The sequence below is a fragment of the Cheilinus undulatus genome, linkage group 24 (assembly GCF_018320785.1).
Source record: "Cheilinus undulatus linkage group 24, ASM1832078v1, whole genome shotgun sequence".
Lineage (NCBI taxonomy): Eukaryota > Metazoa > Chordata > Actinopteri > Labriformes > Labridae > Cheilinus > Cheilinus undulatus.
Window position 1 is genome coordinate 17,611,621 of NC_054888.1, and position 27,930 is coordinate 17,639,550.

The following is a 27,930-nucleotide window of genomic DNA, read 5'->3' on the forward strand; positions in this document are numbered from 1 at the left end:
ATAAATGGAGTGATACCCCGCCATCCCTACCCTCAGTCTAAGAGCTATAGAAATTATGTATAGACTGTTGTTTGTGTAAGAGGTTGGCATTTGAAATGCATTGTTAATGCAAAATGTGAAAGCATGTACAACAGTGAAGTCGACTTGATATTCAGTTACTCAGCATAAAAGGTGATGCCACATCGAGTCCATTTTTCCCCATTAGCATCATTTCCAAAGGAGTAACTGTTAACCTTCTTTTGATATATATAAGATACAAGATGCAAAAGCCTTGTAGCAGCAGTATATTGCAAAAAGACTGTCAAAGGCCATTTACCTGGCTCCAATCCTGTGTAAAATCTAAATTCAACAGCACACAGATGTTAAAATCTGCCAGAATTCCTGAGTCCTAACCAACCTAACCTTTGAAGTTAGCCAGAATGTAATACGCTGCCTTGAATGTCTGAATTATTTCCTTAAATTGAGAGAAAATTGTCTGTTTTTGTCATCCTCCATTGAAAATGTAACGTTCTATCTGCCACTACTTGATATAAAGAGCAGGAGTAGAGTTATCCAAAATCATCTGACTTTGTCCCTTATCTTCCTGTGGTTTTTGTGCTCTGATAAGTTTACTACAGATGTCCCAGCTTTGAGGCAACCCCCTTAAGAAGAACCACCTCTGGTTTTCCACACACTGAGATCTTCAGAAGTCTGTTTCCTAGACTCCACTAGAACAACAGTCTTCTTTGTCCTCTCCAAAGAAGGTGTCAGTGTTGTGAGTACACCATATTTTAATGGATTTGAATCAAAAGGCATGAGTATGAGTTTACTCTACACACTTCCTCTGAGTAGGTGACAACCATTGAAAGAAGCTAATCACATCATGTTCATTGGGTTTCCCAAAACCCCCCAATAATTTATATTCTCGATATGTAATGCGTACATGTGGTCTTTTTTCATTACTTGTAGCCTTGTTTTTCACAAGAAACAGACTTGGACCTGAAAGAACATCTCCTTCTATCAATTTCATGCCCTTTTACTCAATAGTTCTATGCGTGATCATTTATAGAACTATGGTCACAATTCTATGAAACCAAAAGATAGAGGAGTTTTGACAAAATTTCCACTGAAAGTCTCACCCAAAATTTTCCTTGGAGACACTTTACAGTTTAAGTGCTTATGGGACACCTCTTGTCAAACCATTTCTTAATATATTCTAAAGGCCTAGCTTTTACGGGTCTAGTTTTGTCAAATTTTATGCCTCCACAGGGGCTATATGTTACTGGGTTGTCCCACTGTACCTACATCACTTCAGGACATTCTTGTGGGCGTGATATCTCAAGAATGATTTCTTAAACTTTGCACAAATGTCCACTCTGACTCCAAGATGATGTGATTACACTTTTGATGTCAAAGGTCATGGTTGATGGGCCTTATGCTCATTTTTTTTCTTGTGAGCATATCTCAAGGATGCTTTGGACAATTTTCCTCAGGCTTTCAGAAAATGCCCACTCTGTCTTAAGGGCGAACATAATCAACTTTGAAGGTCAAAGGTGGATGGCAGTGGCAATTACAGGTTTCTGAGCTGTCAAAGTAAAGCACTGGTCTTGATCCGTTCATGTTTGTACCAAAAGCACACAAGGCCTGTTTTTGATCACCAATAGACCCCGTGAATAACATTTCCTCACTCTCTCAATCATTATGCTACCTGACCTTAAACTCACCACCAAATTAACACTAAAACTCTGGATTTATCATTCCTGGAGTCCCACATATTGCGTTTCTTTCCAATATTCAAAGACTGGGATAGGGTCTTAAATAAAGTTTGTGATTCTTTAATCTGTGGAAGGGCTGTCTTAAGATTTCTGGGAAATGTTCTGATCAAATTTGTCATGCAAAAACAGTTGGTGCACTCTGAGACAACAGAGGTGTTTGTTTAGTTCTTCGTTCCTACAACATGGCACATGCTTGAAACCCTTTTTTTGTGCATGTTTTGAATAGTGCCTGCTTGTTGTGCTTCAAGTGTGAATATAAGAGAATGATCTTATAACTGGTAAGACAGTCCTATTGATGCACTAATCACTCAGAGAACACTGGGCCTCATTCACCAACCATTCTTAAGAAGAAATCTCTTAAAAATGCAGTTATGCAGTTTTTAGGAGGATTCTGATATTCACCTAAATTTTCATATCTGTGATTTTTTTTTCACATTTTTCACAAATGTGAGTCCTGTGAGTCGGATCCAAGAAGCCCGAGTCGATCAGAATGACATAGCAAAATGGCATCGCAAGAGTGACTTTCTCCTCAACTTTTACTTTTATACGTCGTCTAATTTGGTTTTACTTGTGTTACTACAGTACAGGCCTCTGCACAGCTCGCTCTGATGCCCGTATAAGTTCAATAATGCATGCAGGATTCCCCTCACTGGTGCGTTAGAGTCATACTTAGAGCATATGATGTTTCTCTTTCTCTCTCCCTCAAGTAGCTAATATATTTCTCCAACAGTAATTTTGATCCTCGAAAAACATCAAAACAAATATCAGCTTACTGCGGCCGGCCATGTTTTCCGAGCTTATGCAATGAAATGCATTTACCCCAGAAGTCGGAATTTCCGACCCGGATCTTTCCAAGTTCCGAGTACAATCAAACGCAGCATTAGGCTGAATCCCAATTCTGCCCTTAACCCTCAATCTTACCCTCAAGCTCAACCCTCAGTCTTAACTCACCCCTAAAATCCAAGTTTAAGGGCCATGTGATGACTTAGAAATGGGACACCCCTTAATAGCAGTTACAATTTCAGACTGTAGAGGGCAGTAATGTGCCAAAACTGCGTAGTCTGTCGATTCAGAGGAAGAAGAACGCAACGGCACAGTTACCAGCTTACGATCGTAAAAATAAAAGTAAATGTTACGCCACAATTAAGCAAATAATCCATAAAATAACATTGAACTAAGATATTAGAGTGGTTTTCGTAATTTTCAGACCTCTATTAACAAAGAAATTTACATTTGTAGCTCGATTTCTTCCCCGCATTTGCCGCCATCTTTCATTGAGTGATAACTCTCAATACCAGGAACATCTCAAAACTGAGGGGGATAAAGCCCTCAAACTCGCCCCTTAACTCAACTCCCAGGAGAATTGGGACAGCCCTCGCACTTTGCTGGAACGCGCACTTTGAGACTGAGGGTTAAGGGGAGAATTGGGATTCAGCCTAAAGTGTTTTAATGATGCTGGTCTGTCACTGTGTTTGTTATGTGGCTTATGACATGGCAAGAAAAATCTTTTATCTGACACATGAAATTAATTTAAAAATTTAAAAAAGACGTTATTTTTCTGAGACTAAAAAATGTTGTCGTATTGCGCTTCAGTATTTTAACAATAAAGCCTTTTATCATGGAATAACACAAGGGGGCGTGACATTGGTTGAGCAAAACTGTGGCAAATGGTGTAAATGATACAAACCCCCTCTGAAAATTGAGCTTTAGCCCTCTTGAGTCTGCATCAGATCTTCAGCTTTCAAATCTTGGACTGTACTATACATGGACGCAGTCTTAGTGATGTAACCTATTGGGTTCTGAAGTGCACTTTTGAAGCCCAACGATAGCTTTTTTAGAAATACTGTCTCAAACTAACTTTCAGTTCTCAAAGAAACAGGCAAAAAGCTGGGACTAGACCTTAAACCTCCTGGAACCAAGTGTATCACACCCACCTGTTAGTCAGACCTGCCATGCCCTTAATAATGAAAATATATGTGTAACTTTTAGCCTTTATATAATCAAATCAAGGAGTTGTAAAAAACAAAAAAGAAAACTGCCATTGTAGTTTTACCAGTAGAGAAAGGCTGAGGATGCCAAGTTGGAATTTCAAACCAGGCTGTTAAAGATGTCTTCTGTAAATATAAAAAGGCGGAAGATATTCATTTGGAATTTCTTTCAATAAAAGTGGTGTTCCCCTAGGATCAGATATTGACCCTGAGTTACTTTTAATACACATCAATATTATCATTTCTTCTGTAACAGACTTAAATATTTCATCCATATAAACATTTTTATATGGATGAATGATATTGTCCCACACTGTTCTCTGTACAACATGCTGTGGAGAAATACCATAACATGCCTTGCATTAATCATTTAACAGTCCAAAACTTCATCTGAATGCCTGCAAAGCTACATTTCTGATCTCTAAAGCCTGATGCGTTGATTTTAACAGAATACAGCCATCACCAAACAGTAAGTGATATTGAAAGGGGGGGGTTTATACATATCTTACAGATATCTTATAAATATCTTGGTATTTCTTAAGGTTTCTGTACAAAAATAGATGCAACTTTTCCCACATTTGTAGGAAAAGTATTGCTGAAGCTTTGTTTCTCTCACTGCTAGATTATGGTGGTATTATCTCCAGAAATACTGCTGCTTTCGCCCTCCAATCCCTAGACTCAATTTATCACTCTGCTGCTTTCATAACTGTAGATCCCTTTAATGCTCATCATTGTATTTTGCATTACGAAGTTGGTTGGTTTTCTCCTGCACAGAGGCGTTATTAACACTTGTATCTTTTTATCTCTAAATCCCTTTTTGGACCTTCATCGACTGACTATCTGATGCTCTAAGTCCCGCAGGTTTGCTCTGCATTTAGAAAATTGACATTTTGCTTTCGGGCTTCAAATGGCAGAATAATATAGAAGATAGTCTTGAGAGCAGCACTCTTGTTTCTCTGGGACTGTTTAAGACAATTATCCCAAACAACCCCACCACAGTGTGACAGCCCTAACTATGACTATGACATCCTCTCTTGCTTAAATTGTTTTGTATCTCGAGGTCATTGTAAATTAGGGAAAACATTGATTTTCAAGACATAAAAATATTTAATAGATATTCATATGGGTGTAAAATGGGCTTCCTTGGTTTTTGCTGCCAGACAAGTGAACTCTTGAGGAATTTTGTTTTGCACCATTGCACTGGCCTCATCTTTCAACACCAGAGTTTGACCCTTGGTCTATGGCAATGGTATTTAACTGATCTTCACAGTTACAGACTATTACAGAAATATCAGATCATGGATTTCAGAGCATTCAAATTAGTTCAGTCCCTGTCTATTACAGTGAGCTCATTTAAGTTCTCAGAGACATACACCTGAGTAACACGCAGCACTTTTGAGTCTACTCTCTAAGTATCACAAAATAATGGCTGTACAAGTCTAACTCACTCTTTTTAATTACATTTCAACTTGAAGCAAAGGCCTTTCATCGAAGAGCACTCAAATAGTGGCGGCTCCACCTCTGATTTCTTCCCAGTTGATTCTTGGGTGAGGCAGGGGTGCGTCTTAGCCCCCACACTCTTCAGTACCAATGGAATAGATACTGAGGCAGATGATAGTGGAGTGCCATATGGCAATCTGGACTTTGCTGATAATGCTGTGACCCTTACAGAGACTGTAGATGTCCTGGTGGGGGCTCTTAACCTGCTCGGTGAGGAGGCTGAAATGTTGAGATTGCATGTCTCCAGGGCCAAAACAAAGATCCAGGCATTAGGGGATACCTTGGATGTTGCCATCGAGTCTGTGTCTGTAAATGGTGAGAGCGTGGACAGTGTGGTATTCCCAGTATCCGAGCATGTGGACGAAAGTCAGATGCTGTTTCTCAAAGCCAAGGAAGAATCCTCAAACAGACTTCTTTTTTTTAAGTATATAATGTCATTGACTGCCATTGGAGGACTGTTCCAAAGTCAAGGATCCTCAAACTTGTTCCAAGGACTAAGTCCCTCAAACAGAGAATTTTCCTTCGCTCGCAGGAATTACCCACAATCCAATGTTCACCATTTTCATTCTCTTAAAAATAATAAATAAGTTGTGCAATACTTGGAGGAAGCCAGGTCTTCGAGAAATGTCCTGTTTCTACCATCATTATTTGATGGTATCAAACTAAAGCTGGCAGTAAAAGTAGTGCTGTATAATATGATTATATTATATGGTGAATATTATCACACAATCATATTATTATTATATATATTATGTTTATATGATGATGTGATAGCATATAAGACACCGCTGGGTAACAGTTGTATGTGTGGTTGTTAGTGCCCCTTCCATTTTGAATCCTGCCACCACCACATATGTGGGCCCAGCCATTCCTATGATGTAATTACGCATACTCGCTTTTCTGTTCCAAATGTTTAAGAGTTGCCAGGGAGGACTCTGGCCTCCCCTCAGAGGGACCTGACTCAGTAGGGTCCTGGACTCTGAGAAACAGCTAGAGCCTTTCAGTCCTTGGGTCCCAGGTATCTACAGTACTAAAAGTTGGCCTTATTAAAGAGTTGGAGGAGGATGAGTCAAAAAGGCTGCATTCAACAACTGTGTTCCGGCTGAAAGGATGTTGTTCATCACACTTGCATGCATATTGCCTCTGCAGTCCCTGAAAACACAGACAAATAATAAAACAATCACAAACCCAACCCTTTAGACTCTGACCTCAAGTGTGATTACCCAGGACTGTTTTATAGAATCAGACAGAGGTGACACGAGGTACTTTAACTATCGGGTTTTTCCAAGAACTAGCGGCTCAGAGATACATCCTTGGAATACTGTTTTATCTGTTTTATGAATAAATTCAACAGAAGAGTGCTAAACCATGGAAAATTACAAACACAAGTATGAAAGGGCTTTTTACAGTCAAATGTGAACCTGAACAAACTGTGTGAAATCAGCCCAAATAGATGTAAGGGAAAAGCAAACAGCCCTCACAATGAACTCTACTGTGAACAAGCATAAATGAGCAGTTGACTGCACCATCCCTCAGTCTGCAGACAGCAGCAGTCAGTGGAGGCTTCACTAGAATGAATCACATTTTCTTTATCGGCCAAATCATTGGCGTCTTCTCCATCTCGGCCATCATGATCTTCCTCCTCTCCAAGCTGGTATGCCGCCAGCCCAGCGTCATGCTGGACGGTTACGGCTACGGGGTGCTGATAACGGGATGTGACAGTGGCTTCGGCCACCAGCTGGCTCGATGTCTGGATCGGAAGGGGTTTGTGGTCTTTGCCGGGTGTTTGTGTCCAGAGGGGGCAGGAGCTCAAATCCTGCTGAGCACAAGCTCCAAAAATCTGAAAATCCTCAAACTAGACATCACCAGTGATGAAGACGTGCAGCAGGCAAAGAAGATTGTGATGAAGAACTTACCAGAGAAAGGTGAGAGTGAGGCATGGAAAAATTCAATATGGTCTAAAAAATGTTTAAATGGAAATGTCACACATTTTATTTTGTAATTACAACTAGAAGGGCAAATGCAGCTTCTTGCAACTGAATGTCTTATTTTTAACACATTTTGCAGTCATTAGTCTGGCTTTTATTTTGAAAGGTTGTCTTTTAATTGTGAGTCACATTGATAACCTAATGCACTTTTCACGGGACCTCTGTCTGTGTGGCTTTTACTCTATCTTTTCTGATTGAAAAACAAATAGAGGTCAACAAAGTTTTGATATATTTAGGCTTTGTGTAAGTTGTTCATTTACACTCTACTGTCCAAATGTACATGCACACCTCTGCTCTCTTAATATGCACAGGTTCTGCCTTCTACAGCTTTTTTTTTTACATGTCCTGATCTTATGGCAGTGCTGTTAAGCCATACAATATAATGCAATTTATGTTTTTAAATGTTTTGCTATATCCATATATAACAGCTGATCTGCACAAGGAGGGCTGTGGTGGTGCATAAAGATCCAAAATGAAGCCAACTGCAGAACACTGTAAAAATGACTGCAAAGATGTTATAGTGCTCAAATTTTTCACTTCCTCTGTGCTCATTCACATTATAGCCTGCCCAGGGGAGAGATGCAACCTTGATGCATATTTGGAGAGCAAAGGGAGCCTGTTCACTTCTTTCGTGCTTCTCACTTGGTTAGGCATCAGGACACCCACCACCATATAAGGGGAATCATGACACCAATTTTTAAATTTCGACCAACATTAATTTCTTAGTGAAAAATGTTGCAGGTTTGATTCAAAATAGAACAAAGAGACAGGACATTTCTCAAGAAATGTCACTGTTTTCTTGGGAAATTCACCCTTTTTATCAAAAAAAGGAGATAAATTAGTATAAATCTTAAGATCAGTACTTTAATGTGTCATCATAAGATAACTTAAAATATACACACATGAATTTACTCTATCTCCACTTAGGGCTTCTGTATACGGACTTTATGCCATATTTTTTCCTGCTACACATTCACGACCCACTGGAAAGAGCATCGCAACCCACTTTTGGGTCCCAACCTGCCAGTCGAGAACCACTGCGCTAGTTTACTTATCATGGAGAGCTTTCGACAGATTATAGAAATGTAAACAAAGAAAACAAAGATTTAAAAAATTACTTTTGCACTTAATGTCTAATGGAAACTCTGGTTAACACTGTGTGTGTGGGTTACACCATGCAACAGCACGTCCATGTTTACCTGCTAAAATGTCAGTCAATTCAAGTAAATTACAGACTTAGCTTATTTAGTGCAAATGCAAAGTAGCTAACACTGATGTCACGGGGTAATTTACAAATCATCAGAGGTCCCAAGGTAATACTAATCCTGTGCAAATAGTGCTTATGTAGTTTAACAATCTTCTGTGTTTCAAAATTAAACTATGATTTTTGAATTTGTCCTTGATTTGACACTTGGAGTTCTTTAAAGTAGAGGGTATTTGTCAGTCAAGTTGAATTAAACGGAAAGTGAAAAATATTTAGCCTTTCTTATAATTTTGATTCTAAAAATAATTTAGCTTGTTGCCTTTTTATGGCTAAGATACTTTTTTCTCTTGGTAGTTAACATCTAAAGAGATGTCAAACAAGCAAGAATGCTTTAATTCAGAAGTAAAAAACATTTTTTTGAGATTCTTGAGTAAAAAATTCAGAGGAATTTTTAGCGACACTCAAGTTGATTTTCATATCGCAAAGAGCATCAACCTAAGAAGGTAACAACTGATTTATGACATTATTATCTCCCAAACACACATGCTCATTGATTCAGTCAGGCCGACAACACACCTGCTGTTTATAGCAACACCGAGATCTCACAGAAACTCTCGTGATTAAACGTGACTTCAGAGGACAAACAAATACGGGAGACTGTCAATGTCAGTTGTCCTGACATTCGTTCTGTTTGCAGCCACAACAAAAAATATGTAAAAGAATACAGTTGAAATCCTGACTGGGAAGACTGTAGAGTTTTGTTTTTTGTGCTGCCATGTTGCCATGCACTACAATGTAAGATGTGGAGGCTCCAACTCCATCAGTAACAATAAAACTATCACACTGACACCACACACTTGATGACCATCTGATAAGTACTTGGTGTTGATAAGCCTTGAATCAAGTCATGCAAATCAGCCCCTCAATTGCTAGAGTGTTGCCAGCCACAGATTAGATTATCATCTTTAGGACATGAATTAAGTTATACATCAAAACGTATTGCATCCTTTAGACCTAAATTTTACAGTTTTGCTTTAAACAAATTGATTATACCAGCTCAGAACTAAATGATGTGACTGCCATTGCACGCCTGCTGGTTTAAGCTGCTTATTTGTTACTGAAATGTTTTTTCTGTTCTTGTTCTGAATCTAAACAAATCAACCTGGGTTTTTTTTTACATCCTCAGGCTTGTGGGCAGTTGTGAACAATGCCGGGATTTCCGACTGGGCCGAGATTGAATGGAGCACCATTGAAGATTTTCACAAAATGGTTGACATCAACCTTTTCGGCTGCATCAGGACCTCCATTGAATTCCTTCCTCTGGTTCGTGCCACCAAAGGTAAGATCAGACAGCTAGTTTCCACTTTCCTCATCTCCTTGGTGTTTGGGGTTGAATTATCTCCGTGTTTCTTGATCTCTGTAGGTCGGATGGTTTTTATGTCCAGCATCTTTGCCTTCTTCAACTGCCTGAACATGGGAGCGTACAGTGTGTCAAAAAGGGGATTGGAGGCGTTTGCAGATTGCTTGAGGGTTGAAATGGCCAGTTTTGGCGTGAAGGTATGATAACATGCATCCCAATCCCCCAACACTGTGAGGCATAATGTTTTGGAAAGTCTGTGGTAGATTTCATGTGATGCCTGGAGGTAAATGGGAAGTCCAAATTTCAGTGCTGTTCTGGCTCCAGCTAATGGCATTTATCCAGACTGAAAACAACATGAGTGACTGTAAAGGAGAATTTTAACTGATACTTTGTCACGATAGTGTCCCTCTTTGCTTACAGCAAAGGGTTTGCTTATGAAGATACTGCCTTCACCCAATTTGCGTTGCTTAGCATCTCTGTCTATTCTTTTATTCCCAGAGAAATCAGTAGTAGTTTGAATATGTATAGGAGAAAAGTTTGGCCTAAAAAGAATGGAAAAAAGCTATATAAGGGCAATTAGGTTAGGATTTATGGATGATTTTTCAAAATACACTTTTTTTTCTTTTTACTTCATATCAATACTAATCACAATACTAGGGGTTAAAGAGTCAAAACTTTCTTACAGGGTTGAAACCAAAAATGCTTGGTACAAATTTTTAGATGCTAGAATAGGTAATAAATGATGTGCTTCAACTGTATGCTAAGCTAAACCCCCCCCCCATAAAAAGGGTTTCAGGATTCAAATCAACATTTTCTTGATTTAAGCACAAAATTACTAAATTCCAATTTTAAAATCTGATCTTAAATGCCTTTTAAAGATAAAGTGCATACATATTATGACAAAAAATAAATTCTTGACAATAGTGATAAGGCCATTTGAGGTAGTGGTATTGGGAAATAATTGAACTTCTGGTATCAACAGATAAAAAAACTTCATTGTTAAAGTTTAAGTTGATTGAAAAACTTTTGCTTTAACGAATCACCTTACATTACATGGCCAAAGGCTAGAAGACAAGCGGCAAATTCAACTGAATAGTGTGCAATGTTTTTCAGTTTCTAGGTTTCTAACTCAATTTTTTCTTGAAACAGTGTGAATAAGACTTTAGGGTACTTTTTCTGGAATTCAGTGGATGTGTCAGATGATGGAACCAATCGACAGCTACTTTTAAACTCTTACACAACATCGTCATTTAGATGAATATGTTGTGAAATCCTTGGGTTTAAGTTGCAGATTTGCTTCTGGACCAGTAACCCCCCAGTTATGCTCAAATTAAAGCTTTTAGTAGGTCATGTTTTTAAAAAAAAGAAATTGGTCATGTGTTTTGAAAAAGTTGTAAGTTTAGATAGGGAAAAGGAGGTTTTCCCCTTCTAAGAATTGTACTTCTTGGAAAGCCAAGAACCATTATCTAAACACTGTAACTGTTTAACTAGAAACTGCTTATAAAATCTCTGAGTGGCATTCATAGGGAGTAAAATGCCCCTTTAATTTCTTCTGGTATTTTTTAACCGCATCTTGTTTAGAAAGCTTAAATACAGTGGCTTTAAAAGTATTCAATCCCTTGGATATTTTACACATTTATTGATTTTATTAATCATTTATGGTCGATTTAATTTCACTTTTTTGCAACATTACCTCAGATTTTTCCATGCCAACATCAGGTATTCATAAATGCACGGGCTCTTGGACATCCGTAAACACGTGTGTTGCCTTTTTTATGTAATTGAGGGGTCTTCTCTTTAAAACTGAACTCCATAGGGTGTATTCACTTAACAGTAAACCTTGTAAAAGTAAGTAAAACTTGGCGTTCATTTTCATCCAACAACCACAGAAGATTGTGGAACAGGAAGTGGGATTGACCGGCAACCATTCAGAGTTAATTTTCATGGGAAGGCTACTAATCAAAACTACAACTCATGTTGTAGTTTAGATTAGTAGCCCTTTGAAGATGAACTCACTTAATGATATTTATTAAATCTGATTAACAAGCTTATAACTTGGCATCACTTAATCAAAGAACATTTAGTCTAGCATACAGACTTGAGGGTGACAAAAAACAATCCTCCATGTTTGCTTTGATTTATAAAAACTAAAAGTTTGAGTATAGAATGAATGACGCAGCCTGTATCACCATTTCCTTGGTCTTCCAGGTCAGCATCATCCAGCCTGGTAATTTCGGCCAAGCCACCAATATCGTGAAGATGAAAACAGCCCACGACATCTGGGAGAAATTAGACGACGACCGGAAGCAGCGGTTCAACCAGCAGTACATCAAGATCGCCAATGAGTACTTCCTGTCCACGTGTAAGGGCGGATTCAAAAATGCTGACCTCGTCATCGACGCCATGCTGCATGCCGTTACATCGACTAAGCCTAAATACCGATACCTGCTGGTGTCACAGATGGATATGTGTTTCTTCAAGCTCTTCCCTTTCCTCCCCACCATCGTCACTGATTCTGTTTTTACTCTCAGCTCCATGTATACAAAGAGAAAACAAATGCTTTATGCCAAATAGGGAAGAGCTAACCTGACACGTCAGATGGATGTGTTTGAAACATCCATCTGGAAAACCTTCACTACTAAGCGTTTGGGAAAGGGCAGAGGATTTGAAAAAAACTCAGAGTGTGATTGGATGAACATACTGTCTGTCACATCTTTACGCACCAATCAGAGCAACAAAACACGTGACGTAGCTGCGACCGAGGTGCGCGTGCACAGCTACCGAGGAATAACGCTAACCATGGCAACGATAGACATGTCAGTACACAACTTTTGTCGTTTTTGAAAAGAAAACAACTCACTGCTGTTCTTTTTTCTTCTTTTAACGAAGAAATGTTGCCAAGTTCTGATAAAACTTGAGCTTTAGCAGCATCCACGTTAAGCTCTTCCGCCATAATTGCACCGGCCTCTTGTTGCTGCTTGCTTATGTCACAACCCCGCCACACCTGAAAGTCCTGCCCCTCATCGCTGATTGGTCCTGTCACTTTCTAACCTGACCCAGATGATTCAGATGGGAGCTTTACAAGATGGATTTGCCAGCGAGAAACAAGGAAACGGGTGTATCCATCTGCTTTGCAAGGTTAGGGAAGAGAAGCTTTAAAGAAACTTGCATGTGCCTTTTTCTGAAGTTTTGCTTTTTCATGTCATGTTAATCATACTACTTATAAAATATATATATTGAAATAGCATTTGTGTAAATTGTTTTTTATTGTGTTTTCATGAATTATGCATTGTAACCTGTCTTTCTCTTTCAATAAAGATTAAAATTTTTATCGTAACGTGATTTTGGCATTTTTACATAAATAAACCCACATAAAATGAACAAACATGCATTCACACTCTACTGGGGTTGTTATAGAACTAGATTTTTAACCTTAGTAAAAGTCAAACTATCATTAATTTTTTCCAAACACGTCAACAAAATAGAAGAACCTTGTATTTAGTGTTTGAACAAACCAAAAATTGCTCTCAGTGTCTTGGTTGTACAAATATGATGGCAAATTTTGATTTCAATTTAATAAATCTGATTTAAATGAGGCTTGGCCAGAAAAACAAGGGCCAGAAGGGCAAAAAAACAAGTTTTCTTTGTAGCACGTCAACTAGTGGGTTGTCATGGATCTGAAAAAAATGTTGTCTTTATGTGTCTGTATTCATAAATGAAGCTTCTGTTGAGTGTGCTTTTATGAATGGAAACTTGAGGAGGGCAGTGTCAAACATGGGATGCCTAACACCAAACAGTCCTGGGTATTTCCTGATAGGAACTTCCCAAGAAGTACAAACTCACAAGGCTTTATTTGTGCACTGAAGTTACACAAACCCAGGGGCAGTTGGCACCATATTTAAAATAAGTAAATAAGATGGTGATGTGTGCTGCATCTTTGGATTTTTCTTGATAATAATGGAGTTGGACCTTTCATACGTCCATTTGGTCCATTGTTCCCTTTCTCATGATCTTCAACGTTGGCCTATTAGAATCAGTGACACCATAGTGGCCAACATGGCCAAAGGCTACAAGACAAGTGGCAAATTTAACTAAAAAGTGCTCAATGTTTTCAGTTTCTAGGTTTCTAACTCACTTTTCCCTGAGACAGTGTGAATCAGGCTTTAGTGTTCTTTTTTTCTGGAATTCAGTGGATGTGTCAGAGGATGGAACCAATCGGAAGCTACTTGAATTTAAACTCTTACACAACATCGTCATTTAGATAAATATGTCGTTAAATCCTTGGGTTAAAGTTGCAGATTTGCTTCTGGGCCAGTTGCCCCAGTAATGCTCAAATTAAAGCTGTTAGTTGGTCATGTTTTTAAAAAGTGAAATTTGTGATTAGTTAAGGTTAGATAGGGAAAAAGAGGTTTTCCCCTTCTAAGAATTGATTTGCTTCTTGGAAAGCCAAGAACCATTATCTAAACACTGCAACTGTTTAACTAGAAACTGCTTATAAAATCTCTGAGTGGCATTCATAGAGTGCCACACAATAGTATGCTTAGAAAGCTTAAATACAGCGCCTATAAAAATATTCAACCCCTTGGTTTCAATCAAGATTCACGTCTAGACACTGCAATTTTACACTTCTTTGCAGAACTACTCAAGCTCTGTCAGGTCCACAGGAACCGCCCCTTTGAAGTCAAGACACAAATTCTTGATTGGATTGAGCTCTGGGCTTTAACTCAGCAACTCCAGAACATTCACCTTTATGTCTTTAAACCATTTTTTGTGTAGCTTCTGCTGCATTCTTTGGTCATTGTCTTGCTGATAAAAAAACTTCTCCCGAGCCGTACTACTTTTTACTCCAATAAAAAGTCCCACTGTCCTCATATGAGGACTAACTCTTAAGCAGCTCGTTACTTTTAATAAGAACTTGTCAAATATGAATGCCATATCAAACAGCAAACATTACTTAACAAAAGAAAACAAGTTTGCATCATAAAATTTGAAGACTTTTTGTAACTTGACCAGTTATGTGGTAAGGCCATCTTGACTCTACCGGCAGACAGTGTCCACAAATGAGGCTAACAGGTCAAAGTTGAGAAAAATTAATTGCAATGGTGCATCCATCCATCCATCCATTTTCTTCTGCTTATCCAGGGTTGGGTTGCAGTGACAGCAGGCTAAGCAAGTCAACCCAGACACCTCTCTCCCCAGCAACATTTTCCAGCTCCTCCTGGGGTATTCCGAGGTGTTGCCGGGACGTGCCTGGAAGACCTCCAAGGGAGGCGACCAGGAGGCATCCTGACGAGATACCCAAACCCCCTCAACTGGCTCCTTTTGACACAAAGGAGCAGCAGCTCTGCTTCCAGATCCTTTCTCCTGGATGTTCGAGCTCCTCACCCTGTCCCTAAGGCTGAGGAATCTCATTTCGATCGTTTGAACTTGCAATATTATTCTTTCGGACATTACCTCGAGCTCATGACTAAAGATGAGGGTTGGGATGAAGATCAACCATAAAATTGAGAACTTTGCCTTTCGGCTCAGCTCCCTCTTCACCATGACGGTGCAGTACAATGTCTGCAATACCGCAGATGATGCATTGATACACCTGTCAATCTTTACCCTCACTCATGAACAAGACCCCGAGGTACTTGAACTCCTTCACTTGGGGAGAAGACACTCTCCCCACCCTGTAATGGTGCAGGGATGCCCTCATGTGAGGACACTGGGATGTAAGAGGCTAATGATTTTCTATGAAGATCTATGAGCCGGATGTTGACAGTGGAGGGCAGTGCTAAGCATTGGGTCAATTTTTAAACAAGTTAATATCATTTAATTGGCACTGTTTGACTGAGTGTCAATCAAGCATGCTAAGTATGAATCAAAACTGTCAATTTAAAAGTTCAAAAAAAGTCCAAACATGCACCTAAGAGCTGAGCAGAGCATCTTATTGAATAGTAATGTAATGTTTTACTTCCTGAGTAGACCTGCCAGAAGAATAGGAACATTAGCCTTAAAATAAAATTATCTATTACTTTAAAGTGCAGCTCAGAATGGATGCACAAATATATCATATTGACAATCCTGGAGAAGGCCTGAAAGTCAAAGGGAAGGCAGAGAAACCAGACTGACAGCTACTTTCATTGGGTGAAATTAGAAAAATCTGGAGCTTAATTAAGACTCTTTCATCATCTTCATTACTTATCTACCTCATTTCTCTCTCCTCTTCTCTGTTTCCTTAATAACTTGATGTCATGTTGTGCCCCTGTACAGCCTAAAATGTAGTTTTCTCCTGTTTGTTTTTCTTGTCAGCATTTCCCATTTAACCATAAACAAGTTACATCAGATTCTGCTTCCCTTTCCATAAAAAGTCTTAAAGGACGCTTCTGTGTTTTTACCTCCTGTTTGTCTCGAAGCGATTTTACTAATTGGCATCAATATTCCTTTTTAGCATGCAAGAGTCATAAAAAGGCATAGTCTTTGTCTCTTCATTCACAGAAAAACTATATTTGCCTGTAAACAACAAACATTCACAGTAATAGTTGGGTTATAAAAGGCTTTAAAGTTATGCAATCAAAACAGTATAATGCTACATTTTTGGTAACTTGTGATTATTTGTTGCATTCATCAAGCAGTACGTTGTTAGCAAAAGTACATGTGCCATGTAATTAATGATACAATTTCATAAGTAAAACAAGTTGTACTGTGTCTTTCTCCTTCTACAAACATGCAAGTCAACCTTAAAAATGTGTTCAAATTATTTAACTGATGTATTTATTCCCGAGATTTTCCATTTGTTCCCTAAAACATCCCAGAGAGCCACGGGGGCAGAAAGAGTCCGATTGTCCCGAGCAGACACACGATGATAAACATCCAGAGGAAGATCCGGTCAACCACCATTGCCACGTACTTCCAATCCTCTTTCACCTACAATAACAGGAAGTAAAGGTGTTAGTACCTGCAGATAAATTTCATGAGGTATGGTGATATTAAAGGCTGGTACTCACTGAGAAGTCTGCGTCCTCAGCTCTAAGATGCTCAGCGATGTAGGTGACCCCCTCTAAGGCTGAAACCACCGCAGGAGACAGAACAGTGGCCGGTGTGCTCTGGATTGTCCCCTGCTCCACAGGAGGGCTGTCCCAGTCCAAGCTGAAGGTGGACTGTCTCTGTGGGAGGATGGTGTAACTGAGACATCGAGTGGATGGAGGCGAGAGGGAAGAAATCCTCTGTCGACTTGCTATCTTCAACCTGAAATGATCCGTGTTTTTGTAGCTGTGAAGATCACAGTATTTGATTTTATCTCCTGTGTCTAGGATGTCCAACCGGTGGCTGCTGTGGCAGAAGTTTTCATTCTCGTAACCATGAAGATCGATGTCTGACTCCTGAGTGATCCACGTGGAGGTGAAGCGGGAGCGTCCTGAGGTCCGAAGGGGGAGTTTATCCGCGAGGAGACGCCGCCTGAGGCAGAAAGTGAGCAGAATATTGACATTAAACTGATATGAAAGTTCCAATTAACATATGTGAATGGTGTCTGTGGATCCATACATACACTGATGACACCTTCTAGCGTCCAATGAAAGGTAGTGTTACAGATGGATAGAAAACTGTAGACATTACCTGCAGCCATTGAGAAAGACTAATAATGTCTGTTTTTTGCCAGTAGTTGTTTGTTTGTGTTTAATATATACAGTACTGTGCAGAACTTTTAGGCATGTTTGACACAACCCAGGTCATGCTCTGGATGTCCTTGCATATCACCAGCGGCATGGGTAATAATCTGCTAAAAAAAATAACAAAGTTAACACCTTTAGGGTAGAGTTAGGGGTGGATGTGGTGAGTAAGCAGTAGTAGGGTTGCCACAAGCACCCAGTTATGCTGTGGATGTCCCAAGAGCCTGAAACCCCCAGTGGTCTCTGGGTGTATCACCAAGGGGGAAAAGGCCCAGACAAAAGAGATGCTGTCGAGCTTGACCTTGGCTGCTGAGTAACATAAGTGTGTCAGCATGTGTGGAGCCTGACTCTGGCTCTCCCTGTCCACCCACAGGTCGTGGGACATCTAGCCCCATGATGAATCCTTGGTGCTCCACATGCCTTAACATATGCAACTGGCTTTTTATTTATTTAATGGATTTTTTATGCCTTTATTCATCGGGGTGGGGGGCAGTGGATAGAGACAGAAATGATTTAAAGAAAGCAGGAAATGATGTGGGAAAGGAGTCACAGACCAGACTTGAACCTGGGACATCTGCATGAATGGGGTGCGAGGTTGTCACTACGCTATCTGCACCCCATGTATATTGCATGGCAATGAGTAAGTGAAAACTTTAGCCTGCCAGCAACGTAGCACGTCTCGTGTCCGCACTCTTGAAATTTTTTAGTTTACTTGTTTTAGCCAACTATGCTTTAAGCTTTTCACTTGGATATATAAATACATTACATAATGTAGAGTAGCATGGCTGATTCACAGTGTGGTAAATATCTACAACTGAATCAAGCAGCCTATGTGCAAAGCTAGCACACTGTCATACTGTCTCTCAAAAATCCAACACAATAGTTTCATTTTTGCTTCTGCTAAAGACAAACTCCTGACTGTAATATTTGTTTTACATATTTCCTATAGAGGACATGGAGTTTTTAGTGGGTGGAGCCTAACTAGGTGTCCATTTACCAGGGAAGTGTAATCCCAGTCATCAAAGTCGCCCTGTTCACCAAATATATGAAATTCTGAAAATGTTTATTGTTGTATTTAATTTGAGTCCTCAGAGAATATAACTGCTTCACATTGCTATCGTTACTTCTCTCATCTAACAGCTGGGGCACGCTAATTTGGAAGAGTAACGATTTTTGACGGGAACTACTTGAAAAGTTAATGGACACCAGCCAATCAGAGTTGAGTACTCACCAAGACCATGGTATAAATGCACATGATTGCTGTGAATCATGCTTCTTTGATTGAGGGAAGTCCTCACTAGAAAACTAGACAAGATGACTAGACAAGTATCTGGAAACAGAATGATTCCTCTTGCTCAGTGGTTCTCAACCTTGGGGTCTCCAGACTCCCTAAAAAAAAGTTAAAATATTTTTTGAATTCCACTGTTGCCACTTCACACCAATTTTGCCGAATTTTAACCAGTTTTCATCATTTTTTCCCAACAGTTTTAACACATTTTTGCCATTTGACACTTAATTTTGCCATTTTAAACCTTTTCTGTCACTTTTTCTGTGTGTTTTTTCCACTTCTAAACTAGTTCTTGCCACATAAGCCACATGTTACCTCTGTTGACTTATAATTGCCACTATTAACCCCATTTTACTGCTTTTTAATGCCCATTTTTTCACATTTTAACCACATTTCACTACCTGATACACCAATTTTTGCCAGTTTGACTAATTTCTGCCAATATCTGCATTTTTTTTTCTTTCAGTTAGCACTATTTTGCCAGTTTATATCAATTTTTCTTCCCATTTCACCAGTTTCCACCCATTTTTGTCAATCTAAAGCCTTTTTAGCCACTTTTTAATTCCCTTTTACCACTATTTATGTCCATATTTGCCACTGTAACCCATTTTGCCTATTTTGGGCTATTTTTTGCCAACTATTTTAATTCTTTTTTAAAATAAAACAGATTGACATTTTTAAGAATGCTATATTCTACACAAATGATTTTAAAAAGAGATTTGTTTCACTGATAAGAGTGGTTATTATTTCAGGTTGAATATAAAATATGGATATGACATCTTAACTTTACAATAAACCATGATTTTGCTGATCTCCATGGGCCCCCAGTTTGGCTGGGTCCCAGAAAGCTCTCCCCTTTATCCCCCCTTATGGACAGCCTTGTCTGCACATGACTATTCTTGAATGTACATGGCTGTGTTCAACCACCTTCAGGTACAGTGGGGGTTCCCGGTCTCTGGCACCTCTATTCTGGGGGTCACAGAAAAGGTTGAGAACCCCTGCTCTAGCTAATAAAGAGTTTTAAGTCTTTCAGCGTATTTTTTTGGTTATCCATCTTGTAAATTACCTGCTTATTCACACACCACTCTTGATTATTTTTATAAAATTTACTGAAGCACTGTAAACCAAATGTGCTCTGACTGCTCAGCTCCTCTGTTAGTTTCCATCTGCTTAAAGTACTAAGAAGCTTATAAGGGCCAAAAATCTCCTTTTATGGGTTGGTGGAGACCAACAACTGAGCCAACAGAGAGAATGATGATAATGCTATGAAGCTGTTGGATGTGTGGAAACACCATCCTATCAATGCCAAGTTCAACCTCTAAAATTAGAGGTAGTCGTTTTACATTTAAATCTAGTTTCTGCTTCCCCCAAGTGGCCAAAATACTGTAAATGCAGCTTTAATTATAACATAAATAAACATGCAGAGCAGGGTGATCATCAAAACATTGGATGTTTGTCAGCCTCCGGTAGCTTAAATAGAAAACAACCAATCAGCTGTAAATATAAGGGAAGTGGCAATGCTTCAAGCATGTAAATAACAAAAAAAGAAAAAAAAATCTGTAAAGGACATCATTGCATGCATGAAATATCCATCATTTTGAGTTTGATGGCTAAAATAAGAGGAAGAAATTTGATTCATATCTTAAGTCACTTCCTTTTTCTTTCTGTGAAGTAAATTTTGGGGTTTTAGGTTGACATTTAAACCCTTAAAAATGTCTACAGATATGAATAAGGTAAATATTCTGTCATATATGTTGAAGCTACAATGACCTAGTGAGTGTTGCTGAATAAGCAGTTCAGACACAGCTCTTTCTTTGTTGTTTACACCCCTCAAACATGGCCGCCTCCCTTGTTTTGTCATCTTTCTGACCTGTGAACTGGACGCTTCATGCACAACCACCGAGGCACCGCAGTCAGGAAAAGCTTCCGGACCCACCGCGGCATCCTGTGAGTGGCTGACGAGCGGTGGTGCACGTTGAGCACAAACACGGTGATGACGATGGACAGCGTGACGAAGATCATGGTGAAGAGCAGGTACTCGCCAATGAGCGGGATGACCAGCGATGTGGACGGGATGATCTCCGTGATGAGCAGCAGGAAGACAGTGAGCGACAGCAGCACGGAGATGCACAGCGTGATCTTCTCGCCGCAGTCTGACGGCAGGTAGAAGACGAGGACGGTGAGGCAGGAGATGAGGAGGCACGGGATGATGAGGTTGATGGTGTAGAAGAGCGGGAGGCGGCGGATGACGAAGTAGTAGGTGATGTCCGGGTAGATCTCGTGGCAGCAGTCATATTTTTTGGTGTTGTAGGTTCCTACGGCGTTGACGATTGCCCACTCTCCGCTCTCCCAGTAATCCTGAAAATCAGATTTGATCCATGTTAGCTGATCACAGCTGAAAAATCACAACTTTAGTCTTTCCTGCTGGTTTCAAAGGTTAGTTACAGCAGTTTTTAGAAGTATGGCAGCCATTCTTGAAATTGAATGCCTTTTCTTTGTTTTCACCTTCAGGTCCACCGTGTCTTCTATCGGCTCCAGGTCGATCTTGGCGCGGTCGTAAGTCCATGATCCAAACTTCATCTTGCAGCTCTGCTGATCAAACGGGAAGAAGGTGACGTCGATGGAGCATGAGGATTTGTAGATGGCCGGGGGGACCCAGCGGACTCGACCAGTGTGGAACAGGTGGGCTTTGGTCATGTGGGTGACGGCGAACTCCCCGTCTGCACTGGGGAGGGAAGGATGGGGTTAGGGCTAAAGTAACAGGACAATGAGACTGGGAAGTGGCCTAAAAATCTCAGAGAAGATAAAGAATAAGAAGAGATTTAAGGATCAGTTTTCAAATTTAGTTCTCGAATAATATGAAGATCTGAGATTTTATTTAAGATCATGTATTGTGCAAAATACACTTTTTTGGACTTTTCTAACAAAAATATGCACCCCTGGCCTGTCCACAATCCCCCAAGAGTCAGAAAATGTGTGCTGAAACAAGCCATACTAAGATTTTCCCCTCATGATGTCATGTGGTGAGTTAGCTCCGCCCCCAGGTTTGGTTGGCCCTCCCTGCTTGGAAGAAAGTTCCGCCTTCCTCTCCTGATCCTCCCCTTAGCTGCCAGCAGAGAGGAGGATCAGGAGAGTCACGTCCATTAAGCCACATCCTTTTCCTGAGAGGGGCGGAGTCAGACAGACAGAAACAGCTCATTCTGAGCAGGGCTGGAAAAAAGGGGATTTTTAGACAAACAAAAGTTTAATACTGAAGTGTTTATTCAGCAACAAACTTCACAGGTATGTTTTGGGGACCTTTGAGACCAATATAAACTTGTCTTAAATGGGTAAAATATGTGACCTTTAACCCCCTGAGACTCACGCTTTAGTTTGGAATGCATTTTTAGTTTCTCTGCCTTTTGTATTTAATTAGTGGGACCTGATAAGTTTAAAAGCTCAGCCTTGTCTTTGAACAGGAAGTAGTTTCACTTAAAATTTTGTCTGCATATAATGACGATAGAGTGATCTTACCGTACAGAACAAAAAAATATTTCTTTATAGTGGGAAGTTATTTTCACTAAGAAAACATTTGTTGATTAAGTGATTAAGGTGGCCACTCCAGGAAAAACATCACAAGAACACAATTCAGGAACATTTCAAGAAAAAAAACCCTGAATAAAACATTTGGAAAATATATATTTTTTTTTAAGTTCTTGATGTTTTTGACTTCATATTAAGTTTTATTTTTTTAGAATTTTTTGAGAGTTAAACCTTAAATTATTGGCAAAATTAAACATAAAAATTGTAACTTAAACCAGCATAAATTAGAAAAATTGTGGATTTTTTTTTTTTTTTTTTTTTTTTGCTGTGATTTAATTCAAAAAGTTAAACTTTCATGTATATTTTTGATTCATCTCATACAAAGTGAAATATTTTTTGACTTTTTTTATTTTAATTTTGATGATTACAGCTTACAGCTCACAAAAATCACAAACCCACTGTCTTAAAATATCTCTTTCAATTTCTCTTGATATTTCTCCAGAGATTCTCTTTGGGGTTCACGTCAGACCAGCTGTTCAACCATGGTCTGTGGCTTCACTGTTTAGAGGAATATCCACATTATTTTCAAATAATCTTTATATATTGTTTTCTTTATAACTTGGCATTTTTTATTTGTTGTATTTGTATGACTCTCTGTCTGTTTTGTGAATAAAAAGAAGATAAAGGTAGACTCATTTAGTCACAAAAGGTAAGAAGTAAAGGATGGATAAAAAGGACAATCAAGGTAGCATGAAGATAAAAAGATTTTTTTTTTCTTTTCTCTGTTCAAAAGGCTCCAAAGTTTCCATCTCATTTAGTCTTAAACTCCAGAGGTGAAACAATAAACCTCCAGCTATTTCTAATTCTCACAGGCAGCCATTAATAATTAATCACTGGATTTTACCCACACGGTTCCCGTGATGCAACTTTATTTAAACAAGTGCTGAGGGAGGAGGAAGTTTCATCTCCTTCCAGACAAATTTCAGATTTAATTCTTCTTCTTGGCCCTGCGGGGAGGAAACCAGACTAAAACTGTGTGATGCAACACCGCTGGAATCAGGGTCATTTATTCAGCGGGGTAATTTACATTTATCACACATCAGTATGCAGAAATCTGCAGAAATACTCTGATATTATCACGCTGCTTGACCTTCCCCCTCCTCACACGCTCTTCACGTTGTTACAGATCAAGCAGGTAATTGATCACTACAGATAATTTCTCGCTCCACCTGCAGAAATCCAAAGTCGTGTTCGTTTCAGTGCCGGAGTTTTATCCTTGGTGCTTTTCTGAGCAGCCGGAAAATTACAATAAACCTCTGATACACTTCATAGAAGGAGATGCACATACTCTGCATGAAGTTGTTGCATAATTAGCTCTTTAAAGGTCAATATTGAAGCCTTAATCTGCAGTGCTATGATTCTGAATCACTTTGACCATGTATGCATGCATAAATGTGTTGGTTGCTGCCATGTGATTGGCCGATCTGATATTTGCATTACTAAGTGAAAAAGTGAGTGTAGGTAGACACTTTATTTTCCACGTTTGCATCTCTAAACTTCCCCTCAAACTCCTGATCTATAGAGAAATCCTTTTCTTTAGTCTCAACATACATAATATTTCTGCAAACAGCACTTTCTAGGTATTTTATTGCTCATCTTACTTGTTGTAGAGGACGATATCAGGCACCCAGATGAGCTCAGAGGGGACTCTGATGGACGTCACGTTGTCGAAGTCTGAGGGAGTCCACTGCAGCTTGTAGTCCGTCCACTCCTGTGAACACAGGCAGAGGTTTTTTTAAGACGGGTAAATGTTGTTTAAACTGTCTTTGATTCCTCAAATCAATCTGCTTGATCCAACCTGTTTCAGCCAAACGTTTGTCGTCATCATCTGATTTTTTTCATCCTGTTTAAGAGCCAAAAACAAGCAGCCGTCATGAGTGGCATGTATAAGTACACATATTTGGCATGATTTTATCCATGCATGGGAGATTGAGAAGGAGATGGAAAATATTTCCGCCATTTGAGGGGCTTCATATTCAGAGAATAAAACTAAGACCTCTGTGTTTTCACACCCAGACTTATGAGGAAAGGAGCTACATATTTCATGAAGCTTAAGTAATAATTTAAGGAGAGGAAAAATCAGAGATTATCAAAGATCATAAGGTCTTAAATTTGCAATTAAAAACGTTAAAATTCTTGGAGGTGAAAGACAGAAATGTACAAGACGTACTTTAGGAAATTTAAGCAGCCTTGGTGTTTATTTATTTATTTTTTATGTGATTTTTTTCTTTCAAAATCTTCTGTTCAAATCTCTAGAAATATATTAATTGATTGTTTTTATTTATGTCATACACAAAAATTTTCTCCCAGGCTTTGTAGATAAAATCTGCTAGAACAAAAGTTCCTTTCTGAAACCACAAATACAAACAAATATCAGACTTTTTCCTGAATATTACCGCAGATGATGCTGCACACTAAGGAAAACTTATGTATAGAATTATTATCAGACTTTTTATATGATAACAATGAGAAAGATATATATTTAGAAAGTTCTTAATAGTATCAATCATGTCAAAAGCCTTCCTTTGTGTCTAAAAGTGTGTTTCTGTTCCCACCACGTCTATGAGCTGAGCGATGGAGAGGCCGAACTTCACGATGACCACATCGGTGACGTTCCTCGCCGGACGCGTCCACTTACTATAACCTCCGAACAAACTCCTGAAGAGATCGTCCTCAGTGTGGAGATGAGTCCAGTCATCAGAGAGAGCTGACGCACAGAGAGACGCTGCAGAGGATGTCACAAAGTTAGAAAAGCAAGACAATTCATTCTTCTCTTAACAACATGTACAGTGCATTCAGTACGTATTCAGACCCCCTTCACTTTTTTATTTTTAATTATTTTGCAAAAATTTTCTAAATTCTCTTTTCACCTTGTTTTGATGGGTTACTGAGTGTAGATTATTGAGAATAAAGAAGATTTTTTTCTACTGTAGCATCAGGCTGCAACATAAGAAAAACAAAATAAATGAAGATTACTTTCCGATGCACTGTACATGCAAGGTTGTAAATTCCTATCTAAAATAATACAGTGGTTTTAGGCAGTAAAGTCCCGTATTTACATATTTTAAAATAATTTAAAGTCTTGAATATTCAGGGAATAACTATGATTTATGTCTTCTCCAACACTGGTGAGGACAGATTATTATGTTTTTAGATTTGTTTGTTCAAACACAGAAGGTAGACTTATTTTGAAATGTTATTTTGATGCTATTTTGATCACATCAGGAATCATGGGTACTTTAGCAAGGATAATCATGACTCAGACTTGTATTTTCACTCTTTTTGCTGCTATTCACTTTACTCATATTTGTTCACATTATGCTGCTTCTTAATTGTTTTCAAGGACTTTTCCTCCTCACATTCCTTCATCGCTGCTAGAGTGAGAAAGAGTGAGAGAGAAATGCTGTATCCTCTCCCTGGAAAAAGGTAATTACCTGAACTTTATTGTTCATAAAATGTCACAGATTTATCCAGAGATCTACAGCTGATTCTATTTTAATTCCATGTTACACAGCAGAACTGTTGGAGATAATCGAGCAACACTTAGCCAAGTTTTCCCCAGCAGTCATCAGTCATAATTTCATGCTTGAAATAAACCTCTCTAATCTCCGCCGTGCGACCTTTTGTGTCAGCAGTGATTTGATTTGTCTCGCAGGTGGAGGCTGCACGTGTTGAAATATCATCTTCTTCTTTTTCTGCTCACTCCAGAAGCAGCAGTCACACATTTTTTTCGTTTTCTTTCTTTTCTCTGAACTTTGGCAAGCAATCTGGCATCACCGGCGAGCAATTTAGGATTAGCCGGTGCAAGAAATGGCGAGCCAAGTGCACAAATGTGCGGGATGCCAGTTCTTGTGATTATATTTGGCTATTTTTAGAGCACAGAATGATGTTTCAGGTAGGGATGTGCCAGGGGAAGAGACACAGATAACATGTTTTTGGGATTATGAGGAAGGTTGTGGCAGGATATAGCAACGCAGACTCTTTGTTTATGATCTCTGCCTTATTTACCACAAATTATTCTGTTTTAAAGTCAGCCAGACAGAATTGATCATGTTTATCTCTTTATAATGTTGCTGAAAAATCAAGTTTTATATGTTTCTCTTTCTTTTCAATGCACTTCTTAAGCTCCAGCTTTGGAAGAAGGCAATTGTAGTATTTCAAATTATAAAAATGATTTTCTAACAGTTTTAATGACAGGTGTCGAATGATTATTTAGACTATTGTAAAGTTTGAGCATGAAATGCAGCATTTTTACTGGTTCCTCTAAAATTAAACTATCCCATAGGTCATTTCTGATCAACTTTCCATTAACATTGTGTAACTAAAGATCATCAGCAATATTTAATCATCCATGAAATATGGATAAACATCCCTATCAATGATTTAAAGCTTAAGAAACATAGCTTTCTTTCAGTAAATGCTTACATTTATCTGGCTTTTAAAGCATTAATGTATAACTTGGAGGTATATATGTGTTGTAGAATAATAAAATGTACATGTAACAACCCTCACACAGGTCTAAGTTGTCTTTTTGTGCTTTTGTTCCATATTGTTCTATATCTAAAAGAGTAAACCTTGTTCCATTTAGTGCACTTCTTATGTATTTTTCTTTCCATAAATCCAGATTCCATGTTGAATTGGTTCTGGGTCTTTAATTTGGTAAAACTCCTCAAATTAAGTACCTATTTTCATTGGAAATATCAAGAATTTTAAGAAAGCCAAATCCTCATGATGCTATCTTAAAAAATCAGTCCCTATAAGGGAAAATTCGATGTAAAATATGCAATTTAAATATTCTTTATCAATCTAGAATTTATGATTAGGTGTCAGTGTGACTTTAAGAGAAATATAAACAGTTTCTGTCACTACAGGCTGCTTATTTAAAGTAATACTGTAAATTTTATACACAGAACATCAACTCCTATGATTATAAAACTTTTATAGGACAGTAAAACGCTTAAATCAACCTTGGATGGATTTATGACTTCTTACAAAGTGCTACAGAAGGTAATTTTTTACCGAGAAATGTAGAAAAGAAATCAATATTAAATCACAAAACAACCTTGTGTTGTTTTACATAAATGTTTAAATACCATTCAAGGGTTTTGATACTATGTTGAATTTACTTCCAGTATTTTTAAAAAGTGTTTTGTGACTCAAAGTTTATTTCGTAACCAAGTTAAGGGAAAAAAAAATCCAATTTCACGGTCTTACTCACCGAAATTAATGACGATCCAGGCGCAATAAAGCGATGTTAAATCCCTTTTCTTCTCCATTTAAAATATTAAAAGCAAACTTCAGGTTCGTAAAAGAATCTTAGTGTGTCTTAAGAAGAGTTGACTGTAGTTTTTCCATCTCTGTAATCAGTCTCAGTTCGTAGTTTTTGCTCAAACAGCTGCTTAGATCTCCCTCAGTCTGTGATCACCCTCAGCCTCTTCATCAGACTTCATCATAAGGTAGGTGTTGGTGTGAGCTGTAGTTCCTGCTATCGCCACTGGGTGGCGCTACTCAGTGAATTCAAACAAGATTCGAGGCAGAAGTAGTAGAAGAGTTCTTCTTCGGTGGTGGTGCGAACCGTGCATGACAGAAGGAAAACAGTAAGAGGTCCCAC

At 38.8% G+C, this 27,930-nt stretch overlaps 2 protein-coding genes across 2 annotated transcripts; one reads left to right on the forward strand and one right to left on the reverse strand.

Moving 5' to 3' along the window:
- Positions 1-6,815: 6,815 nt before the first annotated feature.
- On the forward strand, positions 6,816-12,368 carry zgc:113142 (uncharacterized protein LOC503524 homolog). The gene is made up of 4 exons (XM_041782318.1): positions 6,816-7,167; positions 9,621-9,773; positions 9,858-9,991; positions 12,003-12,368. The coding sequence occupies exons 1-4, from the start codon at positions 6,816-6,818 to the stop codon at positions 12,366-12,368; spliced, it is 1,005 nt and encodes a 334-aa protein (XP_041638252.1).
- Positions 12,369-16,580: 4,212 nt separating this feature from the next.
- On the reverse strand, positions 16,581-27,595 carry LOC121505972 (neuronal acetylcholine receptor subunit alpha-2-like). The gene is made up of 8 exons (XM_041781430.1): positions 27,538-27,595; positions 24,875-25,026; positions 24,118-24,162; positions 23,921-24,030; positions 21,243-21,462; positions 20,608-21,095; positions 16,787-17,237; positions 16,581-16,706 (listed from the first exon to the last, which is right to left on the reverse strand). The coding sequence occupies exons 1-8, from the start codon at positions 27,593-27,595 to the stop codon at positions 16,581-16,583; spliced, it is 1,650 nt and encodes a 549-aa protein (XP_041637364.1).
- Between the last annotated feature and the right edge of the window lie 335 nt (positions 27,596-27,930).